At 29.3% G+C, this 19,439-nt stretch overlaps 2 protein-coding genes across 8 annotated transcripts in view; one reads left to right on the top strand and one right to left on the bottom strand.

The window, feature by feature from the left end:
• Window positions 1-873: 873 nt before the first annotated feature.
• On the top strand, window positions 874-11,287 carry LOC132947923 (uncharacterized). The gene is made up of 8 exons (XM_061018181.1): window positions 874-912; window positions 1,011-1,109; window positions 6,336-6,389; window positions 7,948-8,100; window positions 8,859-9,133; window positions 10,244-10,402; window positions 10,932-11,008; window positions 11,094-11,287. Exons 1-8 carry the CDS (start codon window positions 874-876, stop codon window positions 11,183-11,185), a joined length of 948 nt encoding a protein of 315 aa, XP_060874164.1. The 3' UTR covers window positions 11,186-11,287.
• Window positions 11,288-13,466: 2,179 nt separating this feature from the next.
• LOC132947012 (replication protein A 70 kDa DNA-binding subunit-like) overlaps window positions 13,467-19,439 on the bottom strand; it is a 31,672-nt gene continuing 25,699 nt past the window's right edge. For 6 of the 7 annotated variants that reach the window (XM_061017186.1, XM_061017181.1, XM_061017187.1 and 3 more), the window contains exons 2-7: window positions 16,392-16,480; window positions 16,121-16,277; window positions 15,365-15,560; window positions 15,162-15,271; window positions 14,076-14,334; window positions 13,467-14,017 (exon numbers count right to left, since the gene is read on the bottom strand). In XM_061017186.1, coding sequence (XP_060873169.1) covers window positions 13,818-14,017; window positions 14,076-14,334; window positions 15,162-15,271; window positions 15,365-15,560; window positions 16,121-16,277; window positions 16,392-16,438 — 969 coding nt within the window. In that variant the 5' untranslated portion in view covers window positions 16,439-16,480 and the 3' untranslated portion in view covers window positions 13,467-13,817. Of the gene's footprint in view, window positions 14,018-14,075; window positions 14,335-15,161; window positions 15,272-15,364; window positions 15,561-16,120; window positions 16,278-16,391; window positions 16,481-16,926; window positions 17,338-19,439 lie in introns of those variants that run through there. The other variant, XM_061017185.1, reaches the window with a different exon arrangement.

The raw sequence follows: 19,439 nt of genomic DNA, 5'->3' as shown, positions 1-19,439 counted from the left end.
TTAATATTATATTTTATTGATATTTTATACGTAACAAAAAAATTGTGGGCGTTTTAGGCCATAAATTCCCCCCCCCCCCTCTACTGGTTCACCTAATTGCACCATTAGTTATTAGTGGGATTCGGATTTAATGGCAATATAATCAATAAAAAAAGCTTTTAAAATGTCAAAAAAAGGCCATAAAAAGCATTTAATTTATATAAAAAAGCAATTACAAAAAACATTTACTAAAAAATGTAATAATTTGTATACCTATTTAAATAGTCTGAATTCAAAAAAAAAAATCAGAATTTGAATAAATATTCTATCAAAATGACGCAAAACCAACTAATAATTATTGCAAACATGTTTTGAAGAATTATAAATCCCGAGTCTGGATTCCCGACAGTACAATTTTACTGATAATAATAACTCTACACACAGATATAATTGTATTCAAGGGGGTTTTTTACCCCTAACTCCCCCCCTCCATAATATATACCACTGCCTATATATATGATATATTATTATTATTACTTAGACGGTAAGTTTAAGGTTGAAGCATCATACTTAACTTTTATGATTAGTTAAACGTCAACATTTTTACACGACCGAAATATAGCCACTAGTTTCACCTACATACCTACCTGAAATTTAAATCATCAGTATTTAGCAGCTGGCTAAAAATAAATGCAAAATGTTTGCACTTCCAAAATGAGTATAGCTCATACTAAGCAACCGTACAAATAATAATAACATATTTAACTAAATTAAATTTTTTTTATAAAATTACTGTTTTTAACAATCTTAAAATTTAATCGTAATATATGAATATCTTACTGAGATTTAAATAAAAATTTTCAAACTGACCAAATTCCACGTCAAACAATTGCAATGTCTCAAGTAAAAGAGTGTCTAGAGAGATCATACGAAGTACGAAAATACAAATAATGTTTTAATGATACAACGCAACATTTTATGTTTGTGTGGAATGCTATTAACAAATCAACTTTACTATACTTTCATTATAGTGTTCGAAAGTACCAAACGCCATTCCTAAAGCCTGTTTGCAGAAAGTTGAAAAAAAAAATTGTGAATTTCAAAGGGCAAAGACTTGCCGGGCTCTGAAGGTAACAAAACCGTTTTAAAAACTTCCCAAATGTATTTATTTAGACGAGCGATAGGTTTATCGGCGTTGTTTTATTTTCGATCAAGGCAATAGGCAATAAGCTATAGATAACGTTTTTACAAAGTTATTCAACTTTTGATAGTTTGTTTTGAAAGTACATATACATTTCGGTATAGTAATCAAAAGCGCATTGTGGACTTAGCATCATATTATAGTGTTTTGTGTATAAATTGCTATTGGAAAGTAAATACCATATTTTGGGAAACCATGATTTACATTTTTTAAATTCGAATATCTTAGGTACTAATGAATTAAGGTTTTTTTTTTTTTAACTTTATAAATTGTTTTGAAACTATACCTTCTTGATATTATAACTATTATGAAAAAATATCATTAAAAAAATCGAAATTATGCGGCAGGGACAAGTTATAGGTACAGCGAAAATCATCTGGCAGTAAAAGGGTTAAATAAAGTTAAAAACAAGTGAAATAAAAATGTTGGAACAAAAATATTAGGTATAAACAATTATTGGAGAGCAAAAAAATTGATAAATTGGTACTTAATAAGCTATTATTTTGATTAATACTGTCGTTGGCAATTAATGGTTTAAACCTATTGAAAAATCGACGAACGTCTATATTGTATTAACGTCGATACAAACCTACACGGCTATACTTATACAGGGTGTAACAGGAAGACCTGGCAAGTGAAATTACTTTAGTTCCAATCAATAATTTGTAATTGTTTTTTTTTTGTATAGTTTAATGACTCTTGCGCTAAAAGTACAGAATAAAATATTATATTTTATTTATTTTTTGTACTGAAAATACAAATAGCTAGTTTGTAAATCTGACTTTTAGAAAACTTTTGATTGTAAAAACATTTATCTAAGTATCTAAGTGAAATGGTTTATCTTTTATGATTTTATAAAATGTTGAAATCGTTTGATGTAAGACTCATTTAATTTGAAAGTAGATGATAACTTTTAAAAAAAAAGTATAAAATATATTTATAAATATCAAAATAAATATATTTTAACGAGCGCTGGCACAAATTATAGGCCTATTTAAAAATGCTCATAAATTATTTAAAAAAAGTTTATACTTTATGAACTTAAAATATTTTTCACGACTGGATCAACTTCACTGAACGATAATAATGAGGTTTCAAAAATGTGTAAAAAAAACTAACTACATGACTTAAATAATAGGTACATGTTTTACAATCGACATTGTCTAAAAACCAGATTTCCAAATTAGTTAGGTATTTTGCATTTTTCGAAAAAAAACTAGGTACATAACCTAACCTACCTATATCAGCTTTACATTTTTATTTTCAGTAAGTATTACAAAATTAAAATGTTATTCTGTACCTACGTGTTGCGCAAGTGTCTGTAAATTAAATATATAAAAAACAAACAAATCAATATTGATTAGAACCAAATTTCGTTTGTCAGGTATGTCCTGTTGCAGCCCGTACCCATAGTTATATTTTGGTAGGTAGGAGAAGCGGAAAAATGTGACCCGATCGCAGAATTATTCTGACAGATAAAACGGAACGGGAGAGCCGTAGTCGTCCGTTAGTATATTATGTACCTACAATCTACATTGGTTTGAAATTGTCCGTGAAAGAATTTTTTTTCAACCTTCTGTGTCTTTACACATAGAATAATGATAAAAAAAAAATGGGATAAGTGGATGTCACTCTGCTGTGCAGTAGGTAACAAGTATGTAATGGATGGTGTTAAATTTGAATTCAATGATATAATATCATTGTATAAGAAAAACGATTCTGAGCGAAAACGGTCAGTCAGCCTATGATATTACCAAGTATATTTGATGATATTATTGTGAATAAAGTAATTTATATATAACCTAATTATTACGCAGAGCCTTGTTTTAAATTTTCAATCCTTAGCCATAAAAGTTAAACATTTTATACATTTTTAACTACAAAATAATTATTAAATTATAAATTTGATAAATGTTGTCAAAATTTGAACTTTAAATGCTTATAAAAAAAAAACTGTGCCTGTATCTTTAATATTTTTCAACTGCTATTAGAACGATATATCAGGTGCCTTATATTGAAATTTCACGCTTTTTTACCAGACAAATAAAATTTTATTGATATTTATAGAAAAAAAAAACTAAAAAAAAAATGGAAATCGACAATGTCCGTAAACAGCTCAAAATATTTGGAAAATGTTATGGTGTATAGGAAATTCAATTATAAACATTCAGTCAAAATTTCATGTATCTACGGTCATTTGTTTTAGAGTTACACCAAGAACGAAAATCGATTTTCTCGAAAACAGATTTTGCGTAAAAATTCCCGTTTTTCCTTAATTTTTCTTTTGTTTTTCACGTCGCTTGTGAAAACTACTGGGAAATTTTTACTTTTGACCCCCCAAAGTACCAACTAGATTCACTTTCCTATCAGAAAAGTTACTGTTGAAGAAAATCCAAGCACTTTTACTGTCCTAAAAGGTGATGACAGACACAAAAATAAAAAAAAAAAACACATCATTGTAGAATCAATACATTCATCGCTTCGCTCAGAATCTAAAAAACTAAAAAAAAATGGAAATCGACAATGTCCGTAAACAGCTCAAAATATTTGGAAAATGTTATAGTGTATAGGAAATGCAACTATAAACATTCAGTCAAAATTTCATGTATCTACGGTCATTTGTTTTGGAGTTACACCAAAAACGAAAATCGATTTTCTCGAAAACAGATTTTGCGTAAAAATTCCCGTTTTTCCTTAATTTTTATTTTGTTTTTCACGTCGCTTTTGAAAACTACTGGGACATTTTTACTTTTGACCCCCCAAAGTACCGACTAGATTCACTTTCCAATCAGAAAAGTTACTGTTGAAGAAAATCCAAGCACTTTTACTGTCCTAAAAGGTGATGACAGACACAAAAATAAAAAAAAAAACACACACATCATTGTAAAATCAATACATTCATCGCTTCGCTCAGATACTAATAATATGTTAAATTAACTCGAGAGTTGAGAGCAACTCAATAAAATAATAGTACCAGTGGCAATACAATACAATGAATACTTTGCTTTGCGAGTCATTCACACGACGATATAACATTAAGTCCATTATACTAATAATATGTGAATACTGAATAGCGATTATTATAATTTATAAACATCCATTAAACTTACATATTAAGTACCTACAGGAGTCCAGGCGGGCCCTGTGGTTAGTATTCATTAGTAAAGCCCCAGGAAAAATGACTAAATACTAATTATTGGTATGACATTTTTTTCTTTAGAATTAATTGATTAATACACATTGCATACACATTGCATACACATTGCATAGTATGTATAGGTAGTGTAATAAAATAAATTAAGTGCAATATAATTAGATAAAAGCTATATAGTTATACGATTTTTAACTTGGGTACGTACCATGTTTATATTTATATGTAGGTACAAGACATTGTCTATATGTAACCTATTTTCTATTTTTATTTCTATTTCATAATGATATGATGGTTTTCAAAAGTTTTAATAATCTATATAATATATAAAAATAAGTGTACATTTTGAATAAATATTATAACTCAAGATCCACCAAACCGATTTCGATAAAAATTTCAGGACATATTAAGATTGATATGTAGATGGTTTCTATGAAGTTTGTACGCTGTGGGATAAGTGGTTTCGGAGTTATGGCCTCATTAGTGCACACCTGGTGACATGGCTAAAAACAACAACAACGTCTATACAATTGTTTCTATCTATATATATATATGACCCATAGCAACTATTAAAAAACAAAAATTTCTATCGTAAATCTCAAAATGCCTGTTTGAGCACCTATCGGGGGTGATCACTTCCCTTTTTAAATTAGCCTATGGCACTCACAAAGAATGTGGCTTTGTATTGGTGAAAGAATTTTCGAAATCGGTTCAGTAGTTTCGGAGTTTACTCAACACTTTATCGATAACACATTATAATATTATTAATCGATTTTAAAAAATAACACGGTGGCATGTGTCATTAATATTATGATTCTATTATAACGTTTGCCATAAACGACGACGCACACAGGCTTTTCCAACAGGAGTAGTAGTAGGGGTAGGCATGCTGAGAGTTGTTAGTATAGATAAAAATGAATGGTTGTGTGTAGATTAGACCTCTGGGAAGAAGATAGGCTAATTTAAAAAGTGTTAGATTTGTTTTTTTTTTTTATTCATCGGATTTTAGTACGGTTGCGTTAGGTTTTTGTATTAATTGATTATATTAATCCTCCGTGGGTGGAATTAAGTAAAAATGACAAACTTGGTACAATTTTGATACTTTAGAGTTAAATCATACACTTACGTACAAACAGCACGGGGTCCGCGATCTACTGCAGGTAGATTGCCTATCTGATAATATACTGCTGCGAATCAGAATTTTTATTCCGGGCAACAGAAAAGTTAAGATAAATTTTGAACACCATACACCGTACACCGGATATTAAATAACGAATTGAACCAAGTTTGAGTCATATAGAATTGGTACATTTAACGGGCAACGAAGTGCCAGCGGGATCAGCTATATTATCATATACAATCACATAAATATATTACAATACAATTAATTAAAAATAATGTTTAGTGTACCTATTGTTATTATGAAATAATATGATATAAAAGTACGAAAATAAATTATTTGACTTTATGATGGTTATGATGATAAGAACAGCGTGTCACATGACATTATAACTATTAGGTATTGATAAATGAATAAAATCAATAGTTCTGATGGTTCGTAGAACAATACAAATGGAAATTTTAAATATTTAGAGCATAATCATTGAATTTTTACTGTTAAGTGTTTGTTGGTAAGAGGAATTGTTTCCTATATCCAAGGCTTTATTTTCATTTCGGTGCTTATTTTCTTAAATTATTGTGTACGAGGCCCGCCCTCTTCCCACTTCAAAAAATGTTCATTAAAAAAAATATTTATAATTGTGTTTACTTGTGTGTAAGGAAAATAGGACAATTTGTAAATTTGCAAGCAACCACCCAAACAAAATGTCGAGTATAGGTTTATATAAGTTTAAGTATTATAGATACTTACCTACACCCCTATAGATAAAATTTGGCTGGATTTGTAGAATTATAACAAAATTGGATTGGTTTTACTCGCGTTGTACAATAAAAATGTTCAACTTGGAGCCATCGCTTAATTATAATATTGTTATTGATTTTCAGAATCGGTTCAAGTACGTGCAGCCTTGTCGACGAGATTCGTGCAAACCAACCTCGGTAAGTACACCTCGTAATCCATATCTGAATTATAGGTACCCGGTCTCGTATAATATGGTACCTACCTGTTGACCATTCGGTATTTCATATAGATGTCCTATATGACGGACACTCGTTTGCGCACACATACATTTTTTTTTTTTTGGAATTTATGACGATTTGTTCGTGCACAAAATTGTGAACAATTAAAACCAGCTTGTTGGTACAGTTTTGAGTTTGCGCAAATAAGCTGTAGCCGTCCTAAATATCTAGACAGTATATTATCAATATTATCAACCGTTTCAGTCTAAAATCATTTTGAAACTACAATCGGTAACGTCACAAATTAATTTTGTGCGTAACCGTTCGAATGAAAAGTCAGTGCTCGAATTGTGGTAGGACATCATATCACATCATTACGAATAAGACATTTAAAATTTTAGGTACCTACGCACAATTTTCCTCAACCCTTCTATTTTTTTTCCCCAATTCAAACACTGTGGAATCGTGAATAGCCGCTGTAGACGGACAGTGTAATTAATATAATATTATTTTATAAACATTAATTGGACAGTAGGAATGTCGCTAACGTATAATAATATCGTCTACGTATTAAAGTTTTCAGTGTTAGGAGTAGGTACCTACCAAATGTTGAATAGTAAACATACGAAAATATACAATATAAATAAAGGTTCCCAACCCAGTTGAAAGTTCGCGAATTTTGTCTTTTACATGTTCTTGCATTATTTCATTTGGTGGAAGTTAAAATACCTACTCAACTGTAAAAGCATTATTATATAATATATTATTCTCAAATTGTATTTTTATTTTACGTAATCAAAATTAAAATTGAAAGTACATAAGCTAAAAAGAATTATTAAAGTATTTGAAAATTAGTATTTGATTATAAATACAGATACCTATACTATACGTATTTTAGTGCTTAAAAAGTATTTGAAACTTTTCCTCGAGTACCTACTTTACAACACTGCCTGATCGCATGTATCGGTAACTACCTGTTGACCATTCGATATTCCTTCTTACATGTTCAATATATGATAATATTATGTAATAATATCAACCATTTTGATGTCTAAAATTGCTTTTGAAATACAATCAGTGACGTCAATATTGGCACCCTTGGCATTTTGAACAATATGAACTTTCTTCAGCTTTAAATGTATTACATAATTAAAGTTCATATTATATTATTATAATAATATTATGTAGTCTTCTATAATATGAAGTTTAACAATCAGCCATGAATAGGACAGTACCAACAACTTATACCTACCATAGTATATTATATTAATGTTTTCTGTCTATAATTCATGTTTCGATAATTTATTATTCTAATTTATACCTATCATCAATTCGTATTTTTATATCTTTATACGCTCTGGCCTCAGCCCTCGGGTAAATCGAATGTAAACCACTAAATATTGTAAATAATTTACTTCATTAAGAAGGTACGTTATTAATCATCACCTGACGCGTATATACCTACAATTATTAACCAAAACCACCCTCAGTCTGTGGTATATTTATTATGAATTTATATTCCTACCTCTATGTACAGCAACCAACCGTTTGTAAAACGCCGTTCACCGACGACACCATATACACTCATTCGTACTACGAACATGACGTGTGTGAAAATCGGCCGAAACCCTTCACGCAGAAGGATCACTTGGTCATGGCTGGAAAATTTCAAGACCAAACGTCGCAAAGGGTTAGTGAAGCGTTTACTTGTTTATATTTTAATTATGATTAAGTCCAAGAAGACTACTAAAATATAAAAGATCTCAAAACGTGCAAAATAAAGTTTTCAATTTCAGTTCTCTGAATTATGAAACAAATGTTAAACTTTCCCTTCCATCTCCCAAATATTTTATAAGAAATTTGAAAATGCTTTAAGTCCCCAACACTGCAGGTATATTAATAACGAGTTTAATTTCACGAGTTTCAATGGTCCAAAAATACTCGAATTCCAAACGACTACAAATTTAATAATTACACTAAAAATAAATTAAAATTAAAAATCGCTACTGTTTTACACAACCATGGACTCTCTCTAACACGCGGGCCACCAATGGGGAACCACTAAATTAACCACTAAAAAATTGTGTTTTTTTTCCACATTATAGTCGCCATCCTTCCTGGCGTAGGTGGTTTTTTCATAATTTTTTTAACGCCCACCTTGTAGACCGCAACCTTCTTTGTCCTCTTGTTAAGCCCCCCCCCCCACCCACCATTCGACTCATTCAGACATTTTTTCCACCTATGCACATCTCAAGGGAAGTATAGTGAATAGATTTTAATCTGAACGCGCCATGTCTAGGGAACGCTGTGGGTGGTCCAAGACATCCCATCCAAATGAGTCCAACAGCTGCTTGGCGACGTGGGCCCCGGGGGGTCTGGCATTTGACGCGTACCAATTGTCTCGTACAGATCTTTAATAATAATATATATTATTTCACACTGTGTTAGATGAGTTATCCGGTGCAGTGCATATCGCCAGTACAGAAAGTCGTGCCCAAGGACAGTTGTCTGGGGTTCGAGGGACCGATGCGGTTGACCACCACCCAGCAACACGATTATTACGTGCCTTGCAGCAACGACGGCTACGGGCGTAGCAAGAAATTCATGCAGCCCGACAACCTCGTGGTCGGTTCTGACTGTCCGATGTCGGGGCTTACCACGAGCTACTGTTCGTATCAGCCTGTGTGCGTGAAGCGAGAGAACAATTTTAAACCGAACAAATGGTAAGCGCCGACGCAGTGTCTAACCTGACGTAAAATTTCAGTTTTTTTTTTTATAAAAGTGGGCAAATATTTATTAAACAGCCCGTAAAACTGAAAAAAAAAATCGCTTCCCTCATCAGCTCATTTACACCTTCGAGTCGCGCGAAGATTCGCATATCGGTGGAAATAGGGGTGATGCCTAAAGAGCTTTCTCAACTTTCCACTGCTCGTAGACTTAATTGCCTTCTTGGAGATATCAGCTCATATTGTGGTATCGTCAATGGCAACTTAATGTTGTGACTTTTTTTTGGTAAAATTATTCATATTCAAAGACTACCTATGTGTTAGAACAAATAAATAACGATGGACTGTTTGGCGAGGAAGGTATAAGTCAAAATATACGATTTTTTCAGGAAACAAAATAAACTTGACAAGTTATACTGTGAGTAAAAATATGTATACAATAGCAAATTTTTACATTTTTATATGCGCTCTCCTTCACACATAAAATGACAATTATGAGTATACAATATACATTATTAAACAGGTGTTTATAAAATAATGACTTATGAACAATTTCAAAAAGAATTTTAAAATTTATCGACTTATGTCTTTCATCACATTTGACTTTTTTGTCCCAAATAAATGACGAAACTATTTGGGAGAAAAGGATTGAGTAACATGAAATAATATAATATGAATTCTTTTTTTAGAATTAGGTATTTACTGCACTTATAAAATAATTGAATAAAAATTAATGGAAATCGTTTTCTCAGGAACCTAAAATTTGAGTTTATAAACTCAATATTGCTATCAAAAGAACTTACTTGTACCCATTCACCAAAAAACGTCCGTTGTATATATTTTTTTTCGGCTTCGATCGAATGACGAACGCTGCATCAGTTCTTCTGAAGTTCATTGATTTTTGAATCAATACAAATGGTGAAATTAGTGGACATTTGAAAGAGACATATTTTGTAGACATTTGTGGCTTTGCAATTATTTTCAAAACTTGTGTCGTGATTATTATTTTGGCCCAGGACTTTGCACATCCTAAAGAACTGCCCTGCAGCAGGGTGTAAATTAAAACCTATTTTGACGTGTCAATATTTCTGTTCATACCGTTTATAGTTATACCGTTCCCGTGGATAAAATGGACCTAAACACGACTCATAGATCTAGCTACAAGTTAATAGAACAACGGGAAAAAATCCGAACACCGTGGGCTGCCAAACTAGGCTATTGCAAACCGAAAAACTCTATGGAATATTGTACGATGTATAATTACAGGTAAAGTTTTTTTTTAATAATTTCTTAACTCAATTTACTACCTACAAATACAACTTACTGAAACACAATAAAACAGCAACATGTGCAAACTAACCCATTGTCATAACATTGATATTGTTTTCTAACGTAATTAAAAAAAAAATTAAATGAAAAACACTTCACATCGATTAATATAATAAACATTGAGTGGGTAAAGAAAACTGATATTATGGTTAATGGAGAGTATACCTATACTATACTACAAAAAAAAAACAAAAAAAATGAATTATAACGATAAAAGTATTTTTACTTCATATAAACCCACGGAAGTTAAAAATGTTCAACTTAACATATTAAATGTTAAAAAATATAGCAAGGCAGGTAGGTAGGTATTTTCGAAATAATGAGTGTTTAATGTTGAAATAATCACCCTATATACAAAAACTATTATCTTTAGCCGAAAACACAAACAATTAACAATAATCGGCTATAATTTATTGATATGCCATTAAAATAATTGAATTTTGTTTTTTCGGTGATTTTCACGCAGTTACAAGGAACCTGGTGCGTACATGTATAAGGATGATTGTGGCGATACTGTAAATATCATGGCGGACAGTGATTTAGGTAAGATAATAGATATTATTTGAATGGTGTAATTATTACCATACAAACAAATTCATGTGAATAATATTATCATACTTTTTACTAGCCAAAAACTGTTGTCCGTTCACGTGTCTAGCTGACGGTGTAGATAGTGAACTTAAATCAACATTTACGAAAGCACATCATTTTTGTGATTAGACCTTGAAACCGTTACAGCCATAGGTAGTTTACTATACAGAAATAAACTCAAGATTTTTAAGCTACTCTGAATACCATCACGACTGGTGGTCCTGTGTGGCGGCGATCGCTAAAATTGACTTCAATAACACTAAGATGGAAAACATTTTTAAAAAATACAGATAATAAATATTACTTACTACTGTGATCTTTAAAATTTAAATAAATTAACACATTTTTTTTTACAAATAACATTAGGTATGTGGTTTGTTCATTTATGATTAAATTAAAAATGTATTATAATTTTAACTAATTGTATATAGGTTATACCTAACGGATTAATAATCCGGGATTATACAATGGTTTATTTGGTAGCACTCTCAAAGATATATTTTGATTTTTGATTATTTTAGTGAATACAATTTACGATAAAAATAAATCCTTTAATACTGCAACATTTTAGAATAAAATTTATGTTTGGAATAAAAAAATTCTAAGGACATAGGTAGGTATAATTATAGTAATTATTCAAGGAATTCATTTGAATAAAATTTATGTAGTAAGTGAGGCTCCTATTATATTATTAAATAACCATGTTACATTAAGTGTTATATTTTATATTTGTTATGTATTAATAAATATACTTATAATAATACGCTAAATCTTATAACACATTTCCAGAAAAAAAAAACACTTCAACTAGTTCTGCAATTTAAATTAAATTACCATTTCGATTTTAGAATACAAATATTTCTTATTCTCTATCTCAGAGATGGGCTACTCAATGCTCTACTAGAGGGCCAATTTTGAATGTGCAAAAATCTAGCGGGCCAGAGAACATAGAAAGCAAAAAAAAAAACCTAATGCTAATATTATACCCCTATACATAACATTATAATATTATTTACATTTAATAGTTCAATGCTAGATACGAATTTATATCTACGTTTTACGATAAACATTATATCGATTTTAATAATTTTATAAATATAATAAAATAAAAAACAGAAAGATCTTAACTTTTTAGATTTTAGATTCTGAGCGGAGCGAGGAAGCTAGTGGTTTTACAATGGTGTTTTTTTTTTAAAAATTTTTTTTTATCTTGTATACAAAATTTTTACCAGAAGGAGTGCTTCGATTTCAACATACACTACCTTATCTCTTAGCAAATTGGATCAAGATGGTACTTTAGAGAGGTCATTTTTCGATTTTCTAAATAGTTATTTAATGCCACAAGATAAACTACCGACAAATTACAAAACCGGCTAAAAACGGGATTTTAATTTCGAACGCTTTGTTTATCACCAGAGCAACGTATAAAAAATAATAATAATATTATAAGACTAATTCAACTAACAGGCTATAATAAATAATAACAATATAAAATATCCAGACTGACAAACCGTCTGCGCTCAAAATCATTTTTCTTATACAATGATATTATATCATTGAATTCAAGATTAATACAATCCATTAAACATTGACCCACTTGTTAGCTACGGTACAGCAGAGCGGACATCCACTTATCTGCTTTTTATAAACAAAATTGAAGTGTAGCTCTGGCCAGTGAAAAATGGTAGCTTGTAGGTGGCTGCAACTTGTTTGCGCACACTGTTATATTAAATGTACAACTGATTTTCGCACACGAAAATAATATTATTTTATCTGTGTTGGGCACTGATAATCGTCGATAAAGATTACGGAAATGTTATTAAATTCCTTACAAACAGTACGTCTTGAGAACTTATAGTATGCATACATGGAATTTGTGACTCTAACCTATATATAGTATTGAAATTAACAATTATTAACATGCATTTTTGACTTGAACAAGTATTAAATATTCTTTATTAACAATTATTAATAAGTAAGTATTAACATGCATTTTTAATTACACCTATGAATACATTCACAGACAGTCCTAAGTCTGTTAAGGAGGAAGGAAAATGTATGTACTTTAATAATTTACTTATTAATAAACAAATATTATTATGCAAGTTATTAAACTATCAAAGTCTGAAACTCTAAAAGGTAACTGTGCGCAAACCATGTGTATGGTTACGGCTCGACGGTTCCCAAAGTTTTGTGCCCAAACAATTTTTCTTTTTGGTATATGTTCGCAAACCATTACCGCCCTTGTAGGTAGCCAACCTAGCGGCGTATTTAACTGGACTAATATTTTCGATCACTTTCACCATCGGCGGGATGGTGAAAGTGAAACCTATTATAAATCCACCTTGTGTACAATAGTAGGTTCTTTATAAATAACTAGCAACTACCCGTTATAATAATTTAACTTTAATTATATTAAAAATATTTTTCATTTACATTTCACATTTTAACTTTTTTAAATATACTATCAGAAGTAACATAGATAGATTTAAATGTTAATAGATTATTCATATAGTAGGTCATTAAACTATTATCAGTATTGAAATACTTGATTTACCGGTTCTCAGTAATAACATAAATACAATAGATAATAAATGAATACAATAAACATAAGTATTAAACTGCAAATTTATACTAATAGGTAAAAGATGTTTTATTTATTTTTCTGTTTATTATTATTATTATAATTCAGAAGAAAGTACAAATTGGGAATAATATGAAATGTATTAAAATCTAATACATAATAGTATCTATTATAAAATTAGTTTTCCAAATTACTTTTAATGTTCTCTCGTTCGATTGAAAGTCGTTGTTTCTTAAAAATTAAATCAGTTCTTTCCGTTTTTATCTTATGCTCTTCATCATTCAGCTCCAGTAATCTTTTAGAAATCAAATCATCATCAATTTTGTTTTGTTGCAAAATATGTTCGTTCATAGTTTTATTTCTATTGCTTTGAGATACTATATAGTAAAATTAATTATTAATAAATCATATTAATATTTTTAATTCATTACATACTTTCAAACATATTAAGTTCTTGAGAACCGATAGACACTTGAGATAGATTTAAAAGTTTTTTTTTTTCAAATTCTTTATACCAGATTCGGAGATCTAAGGTTTCATTCCAATAAGGATTAATTTGGATTTTGGAAGATCCAGTCACACTTATTTTTTTGACACTTTTGTAATCAGTAATTTTTCCTCCTATTATTGACATAATATCCTCTTCGTGGGCATTAAAATTAGTAGCTTCTGTACCCCATAGAGTAACGGTAACCTTAAATAAAACAATTTTGATATAATATTGTATCTTGTAAAAACAAGTAATTAAAATTTATTAAACTTGTAAGAGTTAAGGTTTTTTTTTTTTTTAATTGATCACGAAGCCCGGCAACTAAGGCCATTAGCTGTTTTTGGTTTGTAGGGGAGAAATTGTAAGTTTGAAAGCACGTGTGTTTTTGATTTGGCAGATTTTTACTGGGCACCCATAGGTAACTGGCATGCCCGGGTGGAGGATGGCGGCACTTCTCTCCGGACACCATGACTTGCCCGAAGAAAAATGCCACCCATGGCCGGGTTCGAACCGGTATCGGTGCGCGTCACAATCTACGCCATAGTCCACTCAGCCATTCCGTCCCTCAGTTAAGGTTTATCACAGAGAGATATTACAGAATGTACTTAAAAAAAAACTGTAGAGAGAAATATATTTTTTATTGCAAATTATTATTTTATATTATATTTTCAAACTCTACTTGTTAGTTAATTAATATGAAGTCACATTTTTATAATAAATTCCTACTTAACAATAATATTTAAAATTAGACATATTATTGTTTAATTTGCTTGTTAAATTAAAGGTTATCTTAATTATTTTCTTTAATTATTATTTAGTAAATAATTGTTATCATCAAGTTTATATAAGTAATAACTGAACTATGAACTTTGAATTATTCAACATACATCTTAAGTGAATCTATATTGATCTAATGTAATTTCATATTTAATATATTTATATACGTTTATTTAAATACAGTTTCAAGTTCATAAGTTAAGTTTGAGGAACATTAAACAAACATTAACAAGTAAATTGCAATAAGTACTCACGCTCCTAGTACTGTCTGCTAGTATGATATTTCTTAATTTGCATGTATCATTAGAGTTTTTTTTTTTAATTTCCTGTGACTGTTCTTTCTTAATAATTACTCCAATAGTATCTTTCAGGATTAAAACACAATATTTAAAAAATTATTGAAAGTATATTAGGTACATTGTATTGCATTGTATTTTTAATATATCAGAATTATTACCAATTAAAGTGTTTGTGGCCATTGAAAGAACATTTTCAATAGTTTTAAGCGATGGATGACTGGGAATATCAGTAACTACAGACCTCTCTATAATTGTTGAACCATTAAAAATTATTTCATAATCATTGTTTGATTTGTTGTATGCCTTATCTGCTTTTTTTATCTCCCCATTTTTAATATTGTAAACATTGTTTTCCTATTTAAACATATTAAATAAATAAATACATAGGTAGGTACTATAAGAATTAAAGAATTGATAAAAGCTAATATCAAGTCATAATAGAATAAAAATTAAATAGATAAACATAGGTTTATTAAATAATGTAATTAATTTGTTCAATGCCAACCATATTTTGGCATACCAGCTGTATTTGACATTAAGATATTTCATCACCATTCATCAGTTGAACATTTTAAATGATATTTAAAAAGAAAATATATACTATGAAGACTGCGGCTTAACATAAGCTGGACGAACTTTTCTGCGCGTAATTATTGGTACCGAGGGTGTCAAAATTATTTAAAATTTCTCTATATAATCTGGTTTTTGAAAACCGGAACCGCATGTAAATAATAATGAAATTCTCAAAAGGACAACGCTTACATGAAATAGACTGTATAATCAGATAACATGTAACATCATTTAAATTAACGATTAATTAATGATTAATCATAAGAATGAGAAATTATTTATATTTTGACGTCCGCGATATTTTCAACGATTTAGCATACTTAATATAAACATTTTCAAGTTACCTGAAGTTGTGAAAAAAAATGGTCAACATAGTCTCCAAAAGCAGTAGCTTTTATTTCAGTAGTTTTGTCCATTAATATTGTTGTAAAATATTTTCCATTGCCATTTTTAAATGGAAGAACATCGGATTTTTTTAGTACACGTGCTGTGATTGACCAACTAAAAATTAATATAATATAACTACTATGATTAGTGTGTGTAACACGATGTATCTTTAATCGCGGTGTGGAATAATAAAATTGAGTAAATGTATTTACGTGACAGAGTACTTACTGAATGCCATTCAAAACGTTCTTCAAATCGGCAATTTCGTACTCCATGTTTAAGAGTTTCAAATGAAAGAAATATAATATATTGGAAAACTGAAAATATTAATGGTTTAAATTATTAATAATTATCCAACCGAAAACAAAATGTAAGAAAAACAACCATGACTAAAATCGAAAATGATTTGGCAATATTTTGTACGTCGAATACCTAACTAGCTAGTACCAAAAAAGTATGCTTTTTATTTTGGGTTGGCGGTGCCGTTGACATGTGCGCACATGTAGTGGGTGCGTAGATAGCAGGTACCCACACACAATCACACTCACACTAATCATCATTGACGACTAACTTAAATGCCATTGGCGGCAGCAACGAAATTGCATATTGCCTAAATATTGTCCCTTATTGAAGACACGTGGGGCCCTTTAAGTATAATTTATTGAATCACTCCCTCCTCCTAACAGCGATAAATCCTGGTTGCGCCACTGATGTACCTACTATAAAAGTGAATATGAATATGATGTACTATGTGTATACTTACATGATGACAGATTTGAACTTTCAAAAGTTGTACATCGAAATCAAATAAATACAGGAACAAAGTACCAGCGCACAATATAGGTAACGAGGAACACAAATTTTTAAAACCTTAATAGTAATATTTTGAAGACGTAGTATTTAATAAGTAGGCAGGTACTTATTAAATGTAGTCGTCGAGTTTTTAAAAATTTAAAAATAACTACCGAAAATGTTAACAAGACAATATTATAGTAAATTCACTGCAAACAATGGATTGGCGGCAATTGGTTAAAATAACGACTATAGTCGCATCGCCGGCGAACGATAAATGATAATGATATGTTTTGACATTTGACGGTTTATATTTTTATTATGCGCACAATCAATATTATATATAATATAGCTAGCGCTTTGGCGGCTTTTAATAATAATTAAAAAATAAATTTGTTATTTTTAAACATCCCATAATCATCCCTATATCTATGGGATGTTTAAAAATGTCAAATTTATTATTTAATTATTATCAAAAGCCGCCAAAGCGCTAGCTATATTATATATAATACCGATTATGCGCATAATAAAAATATAAGCCGTCAAAATGTCAAAACATATTATTATCATTTATCTGTTCTAGAAAACATCGATAATACAGATGTTTTTATTCGAAGTAAATTTCATATAATTTAAAATCCTAATATTATTGTTAAATAGATCATTTTTCAGGATGTTATATTCTTGGACATCTATAGGAGGTCTTGGTTGATGCATGGTAAAGTGGAAGGTAGTATTATTAGATGGTTGATACTTTGGAGAAAAATTAATGCAATTATGAAAAATATTAACCTATTACTAACACAATAAGCAACTAACCTAACCTAATCTATCTAAAAGAATATTTTATTGGTCTACTAATATGAAACACGGTCTTAGATAAGATACCAACCGAAAATCAACCGTCAAAGTTCTGTTCGCCTCGCTTGATAAAGTAACGGTGAAAAAATCCGTTTAAAATGTCCTCTTTTGTAACTTGCTGAATCGAGTAACGTTGTTATTTAAGGGATACGATTGATATGAATAGTATTGTAAAAATTCTATGAACATTTTATTTTTGTATTTCCAATAATATGGTCAATTGAGTGGTTTGAGAGTAAATATACCTATTATCAATATTGTAGAAGAGATAATCTTTGTGAGTTAATCTTTGCCTGTTTAAAAGTAAATTTTTGATATTTTAATTACTAAACTCGTGATTAAAATTATTATTCTTAATCACAGACATAATATTAATATATTATATTAAACAATAGATATACACATACTTCTATACTACACTATATAGACACTATAATAGAAGTATGTGTATGCATTTAATCTATTACTATTGATTATACAGTATATTATAAAACTATACATTCATAACAAAGTAAATTAGTTTAATTTATCGTGTACATGTTATAATATATAATAAATGCTATTATAATATGTAAGTATACTTACATTTTTTGTTTTTGTATTGTTTGTTTAATTTAAATATTAATTAATTTTATACTAAAAGATATATTGTACTTGTTATAACTACAATTATTATACATTCATATTTGCTAGCGGAATTTATAAATATTAAACTTATAAACCTATCGATATGTTTAAATAATCAATATAATGTATTAAAATTAAAATTGAAGAAAAACAATCTAAAATAATTAGTAAAGTAACATTTAATAATTATATATACTTTATATAATTGTACAAATTATCCTGACATACATATATAGTTAGATACCTAACTAATATATTTATAATGTACAAAAGTTTACATTAACAACATAAAAAAACATTTCTCTCATAAAATTTCTCTAAAACTCTTATGTATAGTTTATCACTTATTATAAATACTTAGAATGCATATAATATTTGGATATAATCGTATTACATCAATCATAACCAGGGTTGGAATTTTATAGCATTTGCATATTTCTTATGAGGTGCTAAAAAATAGCTGAGTAAGCTAAAAATGTGTTTCATGATACAAAGAACTCAAATTAAAAATTTTGGTTTTTTTGCGATTTTTAGTTTAAAGTGCTTTTTTTTTTTACTTTTTGAGACTTTTTTGCATTTTCACCTATTTTTGAATTAAAATTGTGTCATATTTTATGAAATTATATTTTAGTAAACGTGTTTTTATTTATTACGATAATTTCGTATTAGGTATTTGGTTATAAGTTTTGTTATCTACTGATTTTGTTGGATTTTTTCGTCGATTTGTACTTTGATTTTTAATCGCCAATTATCAACGAACATTAGTCAATTTATTTGGATTCTGATCAGAGTGTCTAAATTATTTCAAATCTTAAGTAACTAACTATAATAATTTGTAAGTGAATTATTAATTAATACATTTCCTTTATTTTGCATATTTTGTCGTTTTTATTGCATATTTATGCAATTTTAAGTGCTATAAAATCCCAACCCTGATCATCACATTTCCTTATATATAATGTTTTGTGTTAACTTTAAAGGTAGTAAAAGTATGTG

The sequence above is a fragment of the Metopolophium dirhodum genome, chromosome 6 (genome assembly GCF_019925205.1).
Source record: "Metopolophium dirhodum isolate CAU chromosome 6, ASM1992520v1, whole genome shotgun sequence".
NCBI classification, from domain to species: domain Eukaryota; kingdom Metazoa; phylum Arthropoda; class Insecta; order Hemiptera; family Aphididae; genus Metopolophium; species Metopolophium dirhodum.
Note: the sequence above shows the minus strand (reverse complement) of the source record. Positions and strands in the feature narration are given on the sequence as shown.

Coding starts and splice junctions, on each gene's coding strand:
- LOC132947923 (XM_061018181.1), top strand. CDS start 874: ATGTCTCAAGTAAAAGAGTGTCTAGAGAGATCATACGAA. Junction 6,390..7,947: donor ATTCGTGCAAACCAACCTCG/GTAAGTACACCT, acceptor CTCTATGTACAG/CAACCAACCGTTTGTAAAAC. Junction 11,009..11,093: donor CATGGCGGACAGTGATTTAG/GTAAGATAATAG, acceptor ACTTTTTACTAG/CCAAAAACTGTTGTCCGTTC.